The 17,617-nt window shown below is 40.2% G+C and overlaps 2 protein-coding genes across 6 annotated transcripts in view; both read right to left on the bottom strand.

The window, feature by feature from the left end:
- The window catches only part of slc6a9 (solute carrier family 6 member 9), a 114,318-nt gene that overhangs the window by 47,120 nt on the left and 49,581 nt on the right, over positions 1-17,617 (bottom strand). Inside the window, exon 1 of one of the 4 annotated variants that reach the window (XM_077537492.1) lies at positions 10,382-10,649. The exons of the other annotated variants lie outside the window; for them this stretch is intronic. Within the exon in view, the coding sequence (XP_077393618.1) occupies positions 10,382-10,423 (42 nt within the window). The 5' untranslated portion in view covers positions 10,424-10,649. Of the gene's footprint in view, positions 1-10,381; positions 10,650-17,617 lie in introns of those variants that run through there. 4 annotated transcript variants of the gene reach the window in all.
- LOC144030842 (uncharacterized) lies at positions 1,963-10,355 on the bottom strand. 2 transcript variants are annotated; one of them, XM_077537472.1, is made up of 13 exons: positions 5,818-10,355; positions 5,669-5,722; positions 5,509-5,577; positions 5,339-5,434; positions 4,921-5,263; positions 4,307-4,589; positions 3,887-4,120; positions 3,589-3,680; positions 3,284-3,388; positions 2,992-3,185; positions 2,617-2,781; positions 2,241-2,485; positions 1,963-2,140 (listed from the first exon to the last, which is right to left on the bottom strand). In XM_077537472.1, exons 1-13 carry the CDS (start codon positions 5,901-5,903, stop codon positions 2,106-2,108), a joined length of 2,001 nt encoding a protein of 666 aa, XP_077393598.1. In that variant the 5' UTR covers positions 5,904-10,355; the 3' UTR covers positions 1,963-2,105. The 2 variants fall into 2 exon arrangements, with proteins under 2 accessions (XP_077393598.1, XP_077393607.1); XM_077537481.1 differs by having other exon boundaries at positions 5,339-5,429.

Genomic DNA, 17,617 nt, shown 5'->3' with positions numbered 1-17,617 from the left:
TTACACTATCGCTAAATGCCATATATGTCTACCTGTATTAGTGCAACTAAACCATGCAACAGAGAGCACACTGAAGTATATTCGTGTTTAGACATTTGCACCGTCCCAAAAAGGGCGAGGGAGGGGGCGAGGGAGACGACGAGGCAGAGGACGAGGACGCCGTATTTCAAGTCTACAGCGACGACCACGTATCCGTGTTGAGGATGACAGAGTGGAGGCACTGAGAAGTCAAAGAATTGAAATAATAGAGGTTCGTAGCAAAAAACTCATTATGTCAGCACAGGAAAAAACAAACAAAAAAATCCATCCTATCGAGCATGGATGGGAATGGCTCAAAATATATCTTTGTTTGGAAAATCTGGTATTTAGATTACATCGTTTGCTATTTTTAGTATATTCAAAATAGTCGAGTTAGCTAGGCTACACATCTGCAACTTCCCGGAATGGTAAATACCAAATCATAATAATAATAATTGTTCTCCCCCCCCGTCTATTATTGATATCAAGCCAGCCACTCAGAAAAGTGCTGTTTACAAAAGCATTCGCAAGCCTTTACTCAAATGATGATTTGTCACCATGTTGAAAAATTTTGTTTCCCAATTTGCCGCTGTCACAAAGCAATTTTACTAATTTTTGATTAAATTGTATTTCATTGATTGAAATTTTGATTGAAGATACAAAAGATGTTTGTATATTTTAATTTGCAGAATTCTATATGGATTTCACAAATAATCTAGTTCATGTAATGTGTACTTCATTGGCTCAAACGATTTTCAGTTCAGTTTGTTACCTAATCTGACATAAAATTATTACCTTCTTACAGAGACTCGTACAGGAAATGACCCTGGAGGAACATAAAAATCTTCTAGTCCAGCTGATTGAAAGACAGCCAGGACTCCTTTTTGACACATTGCTGATACATCAACACCACCGTGATTTACCTGGATCCCAGACTGCAGTACCTTGGTGTACTTGTGGCCTCTGCAGAGAAATGCCAACGGATGCAGAGCGCAGATGCTGTGGTCAAGAACCTGCTAACTGCATATCTACACTACCACACTTCACACTGTACTGCCTCAATGCTGGTATCCTACGGCTTCACAGACAGTACAGGGAGGATGTCACCGTTTTGGGCGGAACAAAGGAGCCTGGTGACGACAACAAAGAATTTAGATATGCTGCCTATCGTCACTTTGTTTTCTGGCAGCATGGGTCACTGGGAGCAGGGAATCGGCGAGTAATTCCAAGCTGTTGTGTTTGGAAAATAAGAGACACGTTCCCAGATCCCCAAGAACATTACAAAGGTTTTTTACCTGGGATATAATTATGCCATGTATGACACCAGTTTGTTGCATTTAGTTTAACCTGTATGTTGTTAGTGTGTTGATTTGTTGTTGGTGTTGAATGACTAAAAATGTTAGTATATATAAAAAATTTCCTTTGGAGCCAACATGCAGTCTTCATTCAACCTAACACTATAATACATGTCTAGAAATGTAAAACATCAACAGCCTGGATAATTATTATAAATGGTACTATGCTAATGAATCTAAGGCACTGGGGGGGCAACAAAAAACAAAACTACTCAAATATTATACCGTAGTCAACATGAGAAAAAAAATAATTGGAATATAATGAGCTACATGAAATGCAGTTGGTAAAGAAATGTACCAAAATGCTGTGTGCATTTTAATACTGTATACAGCAAATAAACACAGGTTTGGGCCAAAAGTAGTGTTACATAGCAGGTCTGCGTTGTACACAAGTAAAATATCTGATTACATCAATAGCAGGATTTTTATTTTTTTCTCCCATTGTCCCCCATTAATATTGCAATATTCCTCAAACTCTCCAGAACACATAGACCTGTAACCCTACTTTTCGCCCACTCTACGATGTTAAAACTAGTGGAGGGGTAGTCCATTTGTTTGTGGGACAGACTGCAGTAATAATAAAGTTACATCAATGTTTGATGGTTTTATTATCGGATTTACATGCTCCTTGACTGCACAAGTACATGTTATGGAATTGTGGAGTGCATGGTCCCAACAACGATGATAGATTCCTCAAAGGCCACAGGGTTGCTGAGGCAAGCGAGGGGGGAGTCACTCCATGGTTTTCGCCACCTGGTCAGCAAGTCCTGTGTAGAACAAATGGTGCTTGTACATACGACCAGTCCATATTGACTCAGACAAAAAGTCCATGTAGTGTGTAATACTGTACACATGTAAATCACATACCTAGACCTCGGCTGACTTGAGTTTGTTGCAGCTCTGATATGGTAGGCGGAGGTACTGGTGGTACAACACCAAGCCTTCTGGGGTCCTCCATCCTAAGTGTCCTCCTCCGGGGCATTCCAACTTGGCTACTGAGTCTCCCGTTGATGATTTTTTCTTGAAGGTCGGTGATGTATTTGTACGATTTCCCTTCTTTCAGTGCATACAGTGTGTATCGTCTGGCATTCTTGTTGTACTTTCTCCTGAAACTGCAACCACAGCAATACCATCAATTCAAAGTTACAGCGACTAAAGATCATAACAGTCTGTGGCCAAAACAATTCATAGATACAGAGGACAAAATAATATCAACACTGAAAAGATCATTTTGAGAACTTACATTTTATTGCCTTCAGATGTCGTGAGTGTCGGTAGATTGCGGTGGTAGTTATAATCCAAGGCTGCCAGAAGCACCCTTGCCTCATAAACAGGGGGAGTGAATGCTTGTCGTTTGCTTGTGTACATGAGAAGATGGTTTTGGAACCCCTCAAGTTCGGCTGTTGATCTAGTGTATCAAAAACAAAAATAGAAGGGGGAAAAAAGAACATATTACTAGTTATCAATGAATTGTCTTTCTTCAGAAAAACATCAATAGCATACATCATGTAAAACAAGAAAACAAAGCTAACCACTTTTAAGAAAATTTGTAAGCAAGACATGATGCAGCAGTCAACCAGAAGAAATATGGAATAAATCTAAATCTTTCATTATCTACCTGAAGTGGAGATACTTGTGGACAGTACCCAACCAGCGCTTGCTGAGAATGATGTCAACTAAAGCTTTGTGGGCGTTAGAATCTTGCTGTAACCATTCTTTTCCATGATCCTCTTCAAGATGTCCATGCTGGCAGCTTCCAAGGGCCCAACTGTGCTTATTACATACATGGTGCAGTATGCCAATCCAAAGACCCTTTATAGGAAAAAAAGAGAACAAATGAAAAAAAAATCTGTACTAAATAAATAGTTTTATTTACATAGGTTATAAATTCTGTTGAAATTAGTACTCACAAGGAACTGCTCTCTTGTTCCTGCTGTCTTACAGCACCACCAAAAATGGTTGATTATGTCTTTCAACCATACTAAAATAAGAGATTGGCCCTTCACCTTTGCTGCCTTTGGGACAAATTAGAGTAGGAAAATACATTTATTCACAAAATTAAAATTTTACCCAAAAGTACAGGAAGCGTTTTCAGTGCATTGTGTTAAAAGGTAGGGTAAGGAAAAGAAACAGTTTCTTGGAAAATTACAATGAACAATCTTCTCTATGTTGGCCTATGCCTCATGCACATATTTACATCCAACAATTAACTTACTGCAGCTAATTTCTTCGACAGATTTTTTGCCCCATGCCACATGTCCAGGCTGTGGTGAATCTTCAAATCTTTGTATTTCCCTTTCTCTGGGTCTGCAAACATAGCATGTATTATCAAAGAAAATTTGACTTCTGAAAACTTTCACAAACAAGTCTTCACTTCCATATTATGTATACTGGTACATTTGTATGCGCATTAGTAGGACTTCAGTGACCACATAAGGTACAGACAAACATACAAGCAGACACATCCAACAGTTAGTAAATCTTTCATTTACAAATATATATGTAACACTTACCCAAAAGGGCAGCTATCTGGACATGCGCATCTGTACAGATTTCAGAAATCTGTATTTCCTTGCTAAGCTTTTCCAGGGTCCGAATGAAAGCCTCCTTTTCCATTATGTTGGAGTTCCAACAAGTTTCCCGTTTGTCCACTGTAGAGACATAGATAATTTCCTTTGTCTCATTCTCCATGGTCGTGTAGCTGCAGTACTGTGCACAATGGCCAGGAGAATCATTCCGTCCATCTCCTGAATGTAATCAAAAATGTTATTGCATCAACAGTGCATTTTATGCACGCATGATTTACAGTGCAAACCTTGAAATTCTGCATAAAACCAACTGATACTTGTCAGTCGCCATGTGTATAAAAAAAAAAAAAAAAAAGTGACTACAGTCATCATGCACTGTCACTGGATTACAATTGAAACACTCACCAAGGAGCACCACCTGTTTTCCTTGAAGGGAAGCAATGGATTCAGATCTTTTCTCGATCCAAAACTCTTTGATGGCATCAACGCAGTATGTGTCTTGTACAGTGAAGAAGGTGTTCCTGTTTACCATTCCTAAGTTCATGAATTTGAATAGCAGGGCTACTTTGGCGTAGTTGTTTCCAGACAGTAATATATTAGAAGAGAGCATAAAATCTCCTGCCTGCATTCCAAAATTCAGCCTTGGCTGTGTTTCCCAAAACCACACTTGGTGGCCATTTGAACACATCTGAAAAGGCATGAATAAAATGTTTAAATTTAAAATTTTCTTTGTGAATAAAAATGAAACACTGACAAAATCTTTTGAAAAATCAATACTGTGGCCAGTAAACAGTGTGAATTCATCCACCTTTCCAGTTACTCAGTCAAGCCAGATAACGGTAGAGCAGATATTCTTCAAAATGGAAGTTCATGCAACTTAATTAAGGTCTGAATCTTTTCAAACAAAATCACCACCTACATTAAAAAAAAACAACAACAACAACAGCAGCAGCTAAATAGCATAACTACTGGCAAAAATCCAGAGTCCAGTCTCAGTTGTTGAGACAATCAAAACTTACCCATTCAACTTTCATCGCTGTCCCTCTTGTAGTAATGACCACTTTAAATGGTGCAGAGCTTTCACACCTTTCTCCCATGCTCAAACCTTTTGGACAATTGTCAAAGGGTAGTTTGACCCAGTCAACCAATTGCCTCAGACAGTTCTCGTACACAATAGCTGCCTTTACATCAACAATGTCTTTTCCTTTTTCAACTTTGACATTGTCTGGCAAAAAGTGGGTTGGCAGCGTCTCAGGTGCGTCCGTAGGTTCTTCAATGCCGGACAGATCGTGCACAGAATCATCTATACCGATGATTGGCAGCTCATTGATGTCCTGTGCATATTTCAATGCACCTCCCATTCTGCGTAACAGACAAATTTACTACATCATAAACATCCATAGGGAATGGATAATAAGTATGTGTTTATTTACACACCGCAAAGAAATCACTGGCACATAGTCTTCATCAGAGCTGTCCTGGTCTTCACTTCCCTTGGGATGTGCTGCAGAAGTATCATCTACCCAATCTATACTGAAAGACATAAAGTCTTTTCAAAACATTGTTTACCAAAATTGTGTTTGGAAAAATAAAAGGCTCTTACTTACATGCTATTCCTGAGGTCATTGAATTTCTCCTCATCCAACTCTTCCTCAGCTATGCTCATCTCATGTAGGCTTGTGATTTAAAAAATAAATGTGTGTCATTTACATAAATACAAGGCAGAACTGCAAAGTTATAAAAGTGAAATAAATGGTAATGGCTAACCTTTGTTCAAGGAGTTCAATTTCAGGATTTGCACTTGCACTCAGATGAACATCTCTGAAAAGGAAGATGAGACATTAAAAATGTAATTTAACTTCATTTAAAACCATAGAAATATTTGCAACATTTGTGTGTGTGGTAAATAAGCCTGCCTGTCTGTCCCACTGGAAATGCTTGACACCGCCGGTGGAGCCACAAATTCTGGCCGCCTCGCTTTCATGGGGGTTGAAGCCTTCATAACACTGTCATGCCTAAAATCAACAACAGCAGTCCTTGTCACCACATTTCCAACAAACCCCCAAAACAACCTTAGTTATGCTTTATATTCTCAACTGAAATGTGTGGAAATATCCCCACGAAATCACAACCAATTACACTAAATAACTAATAACTTGCGTGTCTATTAATTCTAATCTGAATAAAACCTGCCAGCGTGAATCACTTTTTCGGGCAGAAAAAGCACCGTAGCTACATAACGGAATAGCTCGAGTGGTGTGGAGTTGCTCATCAACAGCTAGTGGCCGCAAAACAATGGCGCATACATCATATTAATTAGAAAAGGACATACGTTTTGTCACTCTCAAAACGCAAACACAAGTGTACTCTTACTTACCGGTCAAGTAGAAAGCTGGCGAGGGCAGCGTCACTTTCCAGACCCAGTCTGGTCCTCAACTCTCTCCATCTGGCAAATGTGGCGCCAATATAAATTCTTGTTTTGTCGCGCTGTCTTCGGTCAGGACGTTTACGTTTATGTGCGGTAGGTGACGTGAAACGAGTAGCATATGTGTGGTCAGCCATGTCGGTTTTACACAATCAGTAATAAAATATATTACCGAAGCTATTGTCGTGGTCAATGGCGTGATACTTGTGTACTCCACGCGGATTGGAAACTCTTCTTCTACGTTTATTGGGGGTTGACACACAAACCGGAAGTTCGTCTGCCACCGCGTTGAAAAACGCGAGAGGAAAATCGATTGCTGAAATTTGTCTTTGACGGCACCCGTAGCAGAAAGATGGCGGCGAAACATGGCGGACACTAGAAGCCGCGGCTCGGACATGTAAGATAATTAGCGATTTCTAGACTAACCGTTATATTTAAAAAAAGTACGTTTATGCGATACAACATATCTTTTTACATACTACTAACACAAACAATTTTTTTTTTTTTTCGAATGATTTATTGTTTCACCACTAGATGCCACTGTATAATACTGAGTGTACCTTTAAGGAAATACACGGACTGAAGCATGTTTTTGTCCGTCGATCGAGGTGAGTATTTTTGTGAGGCTTTTTTTTTCGCATCAGAAAGCATTTGCCGAATATAAAGCAGCACTCAACGAAAGGCGGGCATCGTCATGGACGGGAATTGATGATTCACGTAAGTGCCCAGCTGTACAAAGCGACTTTGCCAACTACTGGTGTGGCATGCAAATTACAGCAGTAACCACTGTTTTTAGGTCTGTATTAATGGTGAATCTTTCATGGCATGGAATCCACATTCAGATCACATTGGAATTCAAAGGTAACGGTGATTATCTCAAGAGAAACAGGCATCACGATTACATAGAACCCTTGATGAACTGCAGGATAAAAATTAGGGTTGTTCCGATACCGGTTTTTTTTTTTTTTTGCCCCCGTTTCCGATACCCAGTTTTGCAGTATTGGCCGATACCGATACTTTTTTTTGTTTTTTTTTTGTTTTTCTCTCTACATAAAAAAACTGTCCTGCCATTGGTTCAGAGCATTCAAGGGCCAATAGGATATCTTGGCTCGGCATGCAGTGAACATGTCACAACACATCAGTGAATGTTGCACACAAGCAAGGCGCAAGACACTGCATCCAAATTCCTATATTAGTGTCAGAAATAATAGTATCGGCATGTTACTTGTTAGTACTTGCCGATGCCGATATCAAATGTTTTTATGCAGTGTCGGGGCCTCTCCCGATACTACTAAAAATGTCTACGTATGTTAAGATGGTGAAGTAGCGTTGGTAGTGTTGGAACTAAAATGGATGAATCCCTTGAAATAAAATGTATTTTTCAACACAACAGGCTCATTATCTTCTTGGCACGGCACCGTGTAATGCAGAAAATCTGCTTATGTACAAACCAATAATTTAGGTCAATCTGTTTAAGCTATTCTCTTTTTGTTTCTCATATTGGCTATGATCAACAGTGTCGCTAAAAATATCAAAAATCAGGGAACACAAGGAAATGTTCAGTGATTAGAATACAATGTGCCATTTTCAGAGGGACTTAAATAATACATTCAAGTCACATTTGGAACTCGTAAAAAAAATCAGCTTAATTTTTTAGGCGACTGTCAAAAGCAATCACTGAGCAATTAGCTCTGCTGATATTCTGAAGTTCAAATGATTTCATCTAATATTTTATTCCAGGGAGAGGACATCAGAACTGATCGCAAGTGCTCACTTACATTAAATTCCAATCCATTTGAAGTCCTTATTATTTCAATTATTAGTCAAGCATGTCAAGAAATCAGAGGAACTCAGACAATTGTCCGAACTCCTCAGTCTACCGCTGAGAGGAAGGATATGAATACCGCAGTGTTAACCTAATGAAAGGAACATGTTTACAGTCAGCAGAGTAGATAGATAATTTGCACTTTGATTATTATTATTATTATTTTAAGGGGGTGGGAGGAGGGAGGATTTCTTTAATGGACTGATGTCTTTCTAATGATTGAGACGGCCATACACATAACACAGACTGTTGGTATGATAATTGACAGTCCTGGTCTCAAGTGGTGTTTATCCCATTTTTTTTGTTTGTGTAATCGCAAATATAGCCACAGAGAAAAACCTCAATTGTGGTTGAACACTGTGTCAGAGAAAGTATGTTCAGTAAGGTCCAGATGCCAATCAGAGCAGATTTATTTTATTATTTTATTCTATTTTAAAATTCACCATCATACGCCACAGTAATTGATTTCCACAATCAAAATGTAATAAACAGAAGAATTTTGGCTGAGAAGTTTTTCTAAAAATATGTTATTTTAAATTTAGGAATTACGGCCCTTTGTTTAAACAGTTTACATAATTGTAACTACAAAATAAGCATCATTTGTATTACTTGGATGACTGCACATGACTGCTAAGAAATCAATTTAAATTCTTAGCTTTAGAAGTGATGCATAAAGGAATTTCTGATCGAAGAAATAAATTCCAGAGAAAAACAAAAAAAACAAAAAAAAACAGAGAAATAGCTTACTAGGCTGAATGAGCCTATGATGGTTTAAAACACTTTTAGAATGTTAGTAAAACAAGAGTAATATAACTTGTGAATGTTGTCAGTAGGCTGTGCAGTGCTGGTGCACCATCAGGAGTTCTAGCACATTGAGCTATTGGGAATTATCAGACTAAAATTTGTGCTGCATTAATGACGCCTGCAATAGCTGCATTTCGATTTGACAAGTTGAAAAAATCAGTGCAAATTGACTTATGAAAAAGACATGAACAATATTCTGATGGGTCTGGTTGAACAAGGTTAATCGGCAAAGAATTTAGTGAGAATCTAATTTGTTTAATTGACACTGTCCATTTTGATTTTAAATAATACAATGCTTCATATATATATATGAAGTTTTCTTTTATTAAAATTATTTTGGGACCAATATTGCCACCCACATATCTAACTTGATGAATTGTCCGCACAACTCTAATTGAAGCTGTCTGCTAAATATCTAGGGGATTAGCAAACACATTCACACCTGTGCTTCCATAATAACACACACAATGTAACTTTAATTATATTTAACATGCTACTCTCAACCACACACAAACTGCGTGTGAGATTGGAGCGGGTGAGTTGAGCATGCATTCCTAAAAACGTTTGCGTATATGCCTCAAAGTGTGTCTCCAAGTGTGAGTATTTGCCCACCGATCTCTGGCAAGGTGACTCAGTCGACAGTAGCCATCGGAAACAGGAGACAAGGACTTGGCTCAAAGCATCACAAGACAGCATGGCGGAGCCCACACACACGCACACACACTTTTTGTTGTAACCGGCATATCATAAATAACCTGTTTATCTTTAAGTCTTTCAAAGTCAGCTGCCATCGAAAGAAAATAGGACGTCTGTGCCAACGTGTTTGATTATAGCGGCTTGTGGGTGGGGTGGGCACTGGGGGGCATAAATATCTTCCTTTTCTGGACCCTTCGACTTTTCTTCTCTGTCACGCTCATTCACCCACACGGCGGTACGGCCCACTTCCTTACCAGTCCCATCTCTCACAGTGCTCGCCCGGACTTCCCACTGCAATTACTTATAAAAACTTTTCAGGGCCGCCACACGTGGTCAGGTTTTTAAAGAGCTGCGTCCCCCTCCTCACGTGGTGCGGGGGGTATTGAGTCGTCACAGACCTCCTGAATGATCACCGAAAAATAAGGCGGCGTAGACAATAGCTCGTCTTGATGAATTCAATTCTTTCAGGAGCCTGTACCGTTGTCCAGGCAGCTCCGGGAAAAACAATCGTTTCTTTGATAGTCTAAGAAACGCGCTCAACTTGGTTGCTCCTATAAACTGCCTCTAACTACTTTCAAATTAGGATCTAGACACAGTTCACCTCTGAGCGGAACTATGCTTTGTAGAAGTTCGACCCCTCACACTTCCTCCAGTGGCGAGTGAAAATGGCCTGCTTGCTGATGCGAGTAGAAATCAATCCAAAGTCAAAATGTCAACATCTGGAACTGACCTGGTCTGCAGTGGAAGCAGCAATGGTGTTCGATTCAGACATGATGTGATGCTGTGATCCAGTGGTGCTACTCAGACGGACCCTGTAGGTTCCGTCATTCACACCTTGCCTTTCAGGTCCGCAGCAAATGAGAGGGCAGAAAACACACTATTTGCTCCCTTTTGCTCTGGCTTGATTAATGCTGAATTACTTTCACCTCATTTCATCGGATGGAGCTCAGCTTCCTCTCCGCCTCTCTCACTCATTCGGCATGGTAGCCCACTCTCTCTCCCTACACCCCCCCCCCCCAATCCCCCTCCCTCCTTCTGTGATCCCAGTTCTCCCTCCCCTCGCCCTCTTAGTTTTTACTCACCCCACTCTCTCTCTCTCTCTCTCTCCGCTCATTGATTTACTTTCTCTTTTCGGACCCGTTTTTCAGTTGTATTTCACCGTTTCAGGAATATGCACCCGCCCTCCTCTCCGCCACATCCACCTCCCGTTTTTTTCCTGCCTCCGCCCTCCTTGCGCAAAAAAAAAAAAAAAAAAGACACAGGAAACATCCACAGTCTTTCTCCGCTACCTCCACAATGAATGGCCTGTTGTCACTCCAGCACCTTGGCAGAATACATAAGCAGGAGAGAGGAGGAAGGATGGAGGAATTAGTGTGGTTTGTGTGTGGTGTTGAACTTTTACACTGATTGGCAGAGTAAAGTACACTGGGTCTAGAGCACATATGGGCTGCGGCCAAGCACTTTTTTTCCCCTCTCGACAGATTAAAGTTAAGAAACAAAAACGTGACGTCAGATTCGTCTGCCCCCCTTCAAGCTCTTTCTCTCTGTTTCTCTTATTTCTTCCACTTGTTTTCAGAGGCAGCTGCTGCAACTCTGAAGACCACCAACAACCTCCCTTTCAGTGGCACTTGACTCTTCCAAATCCTCGTCTGTCTCTACAACCTGACATTGCCAATGCCCCCATACCCACCAACCACCCCCTGCACACCAAACACACACATACACCCTCCGCCGTAGCATACTGAGCGCAGAGCCCTCCTCCTTGGTCTGGTTTGCCTCACATATTGTGCTTGTTTGTTACCAAATGGCTCATGTCAGCCTTAAATAAATAAATAAATAAATAAATAAATAAATAAATAAATAAATAAATAAATATCCACATGAAAAGAAGGCAAATATGGATACCAGAAAAAGGGTAATAAATGTATGTGCCATTGTCATGCCAACAAAAGCATGAGCAGGTTGAAACATGATGTCTTCCAATACATTGTCAAGTGACATTGTTTAAGTGATGTCAAAGTTAAAAGGTCACTAGCAGAGGGTCTCATGCAAATGTGCCAAGAACTGGTCCTTGAGAGCCTGAGTCCTGCATGTTTTTGAGGTTTCTCTACTCCAACGCACCTGATTCAATGATCAGGATAATTCTCAGGCTCCTCCAGAGCTTAATATAAAAATATGAACCAGCTGTGTTGAATGTGGGAAAACTCTAAAACATGCAGGACTTGAGGATCGACTTTGACACCACTGGTCTAATAGGTGTTCAGAAGCATTGGACAATGGCCACTGCCGCTACAGTGTACACCTTTCAACTGTCTTTTACATGAGATGAGAAACCATGGCAGCAAATTACAGCCTTAAAATCTTATAATGGCTCTAACATACACTTGCATTGCAACAAGAAAAAACAGGTGTGGGCAATCTCAGTCCTCGAGGGCCGGAGTACTGAAGGTTTTGGAGGTCTCCCTCTTCTCACACAAGCTGATTCCAATCAAAGGGATTGTTATCAGTCTTATGCAGAGCTTGCTGATGAGCTGATCATATATCAGCTGTGTTGGAGAAGGGAAACATCGAAAACCTGTCGGACTCCGGCTCTTACTGGTGCCCGTAAGAGGGAACACATAACCCCTATCCTGGCCTCTCTTCACTGGCTGCCCGTGAAATTTAGACTTTAAGATTCTTCTATTTGTTTTCAAATCTTGCCCCACCTTACCTCGCCGAGCTCTTGCACCCCTACACACCTGGCCGGTGCCTCAGGTCAGCAGACCAGACTCAATTGGAGGTGCCGAGGGCTAAGCGGAGACTTAGAGGAGATCGAGCCTTTGCTGTTGCTGGTCCCTCCCTTTGGAACGACCTTCCACTAAATATTGGGCAATCCCCCTCGTTATCCTCTTTTAAAACACATTTAAAACACATCTGTATTCTTTGGCTTTTGGCGCACCATGAGACTTGTTCTTGGTGTTTTGTGGTGTGTATGAGTTTGATGTTTAGTCTCCTTATTTATGTATTTATTTATCTCTTAATTCACTACTTATTTATTTACTGATGTAAAATGTATTTGCTAAAAAAAAACCTTGTATACGCAATTCAAAATGTTTGCTTTGTTTTCTTGTTTACTGCAAAACTGATGTTTATGTACAGCACAGTATACAGCAATGCCTGTTCTTAAAGCGCATAAAGTTGAATTGAGATGAGTTGAATCCCTGATAAAAAAAAAAAAAAAAAAAAAACTCAAGACAGTTGCAGTAACAGGCCTGGTCGAGCATCACTATGGATGACATCCGGCTTCTGGTGATGTTGATGCATAACAAGCATAATTGACTACAAAGGATCTGCAACCAATTTTTAAAAACTGAAATTGAATTTGTTGCCTTTTAATGTACTTATCCCCTTAAAGAGGGGAAGGCATATATACAAACTGTTGGAATTTCTCCACTGTTCAGCTGATTTGGATGGAATTACCCTCAAAGTAAAGACGAAAGTCTGCAGTTGAAACACATTTTGTTTCATTTCAAATCCATCGAGCCATACCGCTTATCATGTTCACAATTGCGGGTGAGCTGGAGCCTATCTCAGCTGCTTTTGATAGAAAGGTGGACTTCATCTTGGACTGGTTGCTAGTCTATCACAAGTGATACATTGCAAATGGATTTGTGAAAATACAAGTAGTCCTGTATATAACATCAAAAATCCTTATTGTGAAGCTCTAACCCCGGGTTTTCACTGGATGCGGTTGCGGTGCGGTTGCAGTGCGGTCCGGCGACGCAAGCAATTAGATTCCATTCATTCGAATGGTGCAGTCTACACCGCTTGCGGGTGCGTTGCGTGTTGACTGCGGAAGGCTTGCGGCGTGCCGCAAGCCTTCCGCAAGGATAGACCTATTTTCTATTTTTGCCGGACGCCGCAGCGGTAGGCCTCCGGCAAATGGCAAGCTAGCACAAAACACATCGAGCGCGACAGGAAGACCGAGGCAGTTTCAAAATAAATTTCCGGTTACCTTTCAGAATAAAATACTCGCCAGCTCCTATTTCGCAAGTTTTTCAGCAAAACGTGACGTGGGCGACGCCGGGCCATGTGCTCATTCACGGTTTAGACACCAGCGAACATGGACGAGGAGAGGTTTATATTGGAGGTGGAAAACCACAAAATAATATATGACACGGCACATCCTTTTTATAAGGACTGTAATGTATTGTGAGTTTGATGTTCGCGATTGCTTGTTGTGCCCGTCTCGCTTGCCGTACTGAGCGGCAGCCGGACCCGGAAGACAGAAATAAAGAGTGGACCCGCACTGACCCGACTCTCGTTATTAATATACTTTACAAGGACAACCAAAAAAAGGATGCTGCATGGAATCTCATATCTTTCTGCTTCTCTGTTGAGCAGACTTTCTGTATGTTTGTCGTTGTGAAATGCCACATGATCGCGCGCGCGCGGTCCCGCGAGACACGTTGGGAAGTGGGCGGCGACGGAGCTGCCGGACCGCAGCTGTGCGGAGCCGGTGTGGATTGACAAAAAAATTGACCCGTCCGGAGCACGCAGTCAAGACGCACCGCACCGCAACCGCACCGCAACCGCATCCAGTGAAAACCCGGGGTTAGTCAGTATGCTTATGAATGTCATCTTTTACTTTTTTTTTTTTTTAACAAATACAGCGGAACCTCTAATGCTGCACACTATCCTTGCTGGGAAAATATGGTTAATCCCATTAGTTCAGACTTTCAAACAAAAACCAACAGAAAACACTGGAAAAATAATCAATCAGTTCCAGGGTCATGTTGCCATCTACAATATTTATTAGTTACACAGTAATTTTAACACTCTTATTTCCAAACAAGTGTAGAAAAATCAAATATGTAATCACTGTTAATAGTAAAACACCATCAGACAAACAATTTAAAAAAATATTTACTTGAAATACACATACATATGACTACACGATAAAACACGATATGCAATAAGTTAGACCTTATCCTGCCCCACATATTCTCCAGCCTGTAGCAGATGTGAATTTTGTTAACCATTAGGACTTGGGTTAAAGCCAAGGATGATGCACTTGAAGCTTGGAATAAAATAAATAAAAAAAGAGAAAAAAAAAAGACTGCAAACTGAGAAACACACACAAACCTTTACAAACAATGTATTCTATTGTCCCCTGGTGGAGGCAATGTTTCTTCAGCAAACCAGCTAATTGCACTTGTTAATTACTGTGCTAACCTGTGAACAGTGTTGCCACAGTTACCTTGAAAAAGTAACTTAGTTACTTTACTGATTACTTGGTTTTAAAAGTAACTAAATTGCGTTACTGATTACTTGATTTTAAAAGTAACTAAGTTAGATTAAAAGTTACTTTTTTAGTTACTTTCAGCAGCTGCCGATAACACCATCTCAACATAAAAATAATGCAGTAGAAACGGAGTTCCAAATACTTTTTTGAAAGTGCATTTTTAACATGAAAATAAAGGTTTTTTTTTATGAAAAACAAAATAGGCAGTCTCTCTTGACTTCTTGTAACGTAAATACTTTTTATAAAACAAAAAATAAAAATCTATCCAGGTTGAAAATGAAAATCCCCTAAATTCCTCTATTGTTTGTTTGTTCCGCTATTCCAGTGTGTACACATGTATCAGTTTAAATATTTATTAGTAGTTATTGACAGTTATAATTGTTTTTTGGTTTGTTTGTTTTTTCTCTTCAAAATAATGATCAGGAAAACAAAAGGTTGATAATTTAATGTTAAATATAAATATTTAACCTTTAGACAGACACCAACACAATTAAACAGAATATTTGCACATTGTGAAGTATTTCAGAAACATAAATTTAAGACATGAAATAAACCTACCGTCCAGCCAAAAGAAATATGAAGCCACCTTATGGAACAATAAATCTATCAAACACATTTTAACCACTTAATATATGCAAAAATATTTCCAAAAGTTCATTTCCCTTTTTAATCAACAATTTTTGTATTTAACAATTGTTTTTTCTTTTGTCATCACTTTCATTTTTGGTTAATGTATGACATCTTTTTTTGTTTTTTTAATCTGAGACACGATGATGACCACAGAATCACTACTGTTTATGTTTTGTTTTTTGGGCTGTCGTAATCGCGGGCACGTCTCAGTTCTCCTATCTGCTGCTCATGCTAGTTGTAGACATTGACAGGGAGCCACAAACTGAGAAATGAGATACTTGCAGTGTGCTTTTAGCTTAGCTGGTGTGTTGGCTGTGGGACATACCTGTGTCGTTTGAATCCGTGCATTGGATCGTCACGGGAGTTATTCTTTTTGCCTCGCGCGCAGTACCAACGCCGAGTGCACCGAGAGGACTCGATAGCCATGGGAAATACCGAGATGTACGGCACCGGCTTCTGCTAACTGTCTCCATTTGTATGTTGTCACTCGTTGCGCGCGCGCGCGCCGTGTCGCGAGCACGGAAACACGGAAGTAGCTTGAATGGTGATGCTACTGAAATGTAAACAAAACAAGTAGAGCACGGCGCAGAACTCTTGCTATTGTTATGAAAACCATAAAGCCTCACTCGCAACCGATACGGTCGTTTAGCTCCCCTTGACGAACGATGGTTCGGTCGAATCGTTTTTTTGTTCCACCCCTACTGAAAACGTAACTTGTCTGACGTCACTCCCCCTGGCTCCCATAATGCTTCACGGACCAGTTGAGGATGGAAATAAATTATTTTTTTTACCACTTTTATGGTCCATAATGCACACTTTTTTTGTTGTGTTGTGTGCCTGTTGGTTAATAAAACTAGTAGTAAAAGTATCATCACTTTTGTTTTGAATGTGCAAACCATTCATGACCAGACCATGGCTGAATTCAGTGTGGTGATCAATGACTTCCGCCTCATCTTGGTAGTTAGCGGCAGTTGTTTGTGACTGTTACAATAGTGAGATAGTTTGCCTTCTTCATGAAAATGTGGAGTAACGCATTGATTCTCTGGACAGTAACTTTAATCAGACTACTTTGTAGAATAAAGTAACGCGTTAGACTATTAGTTACTTTAGAAAGCAACTTTTTTGAGTAACGCGTTACTAAGTAACGCGTTACCGGCAACACTGCCTGTGAATGCACACGTCGTCAAACACAAATACACCACCACTGCGTTAACAACCAGAGCAATCACCTATGTGCAGTATCAAAGGGACATTAGTTCGTACAAATCTCATCTGTGCACCCAACAACACCCAATGCAGCAATTTTTTTTTTCTCCCTTTGATGGGTTTCAGAGATGCAACCAAGCCATTACTTTAACTCTTTGACCACCAAAAACATTTAATAACGTTAGTAAAATCCCGATGTATGCCGCCATAAATGTATAGTTGTCAAATCAAAAACGCCCACTAAGTATGGCCAGCAGATGGCAGCGATAGCTGCTCGGGCCCTAACTAGAGCTGCAAATTACAATGAAACATGACGCAATCTGAAGAAATAGAACGTCTTCAAGGCTGACGTGAATGATCAAAGCCTCTGTAACATTGAACCTGATTTGACGGCGCGTCATTAAACAAAAAATAGTATCAAAGTCACTGTTGTGGACAAAATGGTGTTTATGTGGCAAAAGAACACAATATTCTGTTTGCTTCGAAAAATGAGTTAAAATGCCGAAATCCGCTGGCATTGGGTTTTGTTTTTGTTTTTTTTGTTTTTTTAATAAAGTGTGGCAGTAAAAGAGTTAAAGTGACTTTGGATCTTCCCCAAGTCTAGCCTTTCAGTCATGGACTAAAAAAAAAAAAAAAAAAAATAATAATAATAATAATAAAAATAAAAAAAAAATACAACTCAGGGCTCTATTCGTGTAGACTGGCAGTCTGGCGCATGTGCGCTCGGTGTAAAAATGGGCACATCTCAACGTTTGTGTCAACGCAACATGATCCTGCACTATTAGGGGCCATCTTGCGCCTTTCTGGTTGTTCCTGCAGACATGGCTTCGCCTCCGGCACATATGG

This window comes from Festucalex cinctus, chromosome 1, assembly GCF_051991245.1.
Source record: "Festucalex cinctus isolate MCC-2025b chromosome 1, RoL_Fcin_1.0, whole genome shotgun sequence".
Taxonomy (NCBI): domain Eukaryota; kingdom Metazoa; phylum Chordata; class Actinopteri; order Syngnathiformes; family Syngnathidae; genus Festucalex; species Festucalex cinctus.
This window is presented reverse-complemented; position numbering and strand designations above follow the sequence as displayed.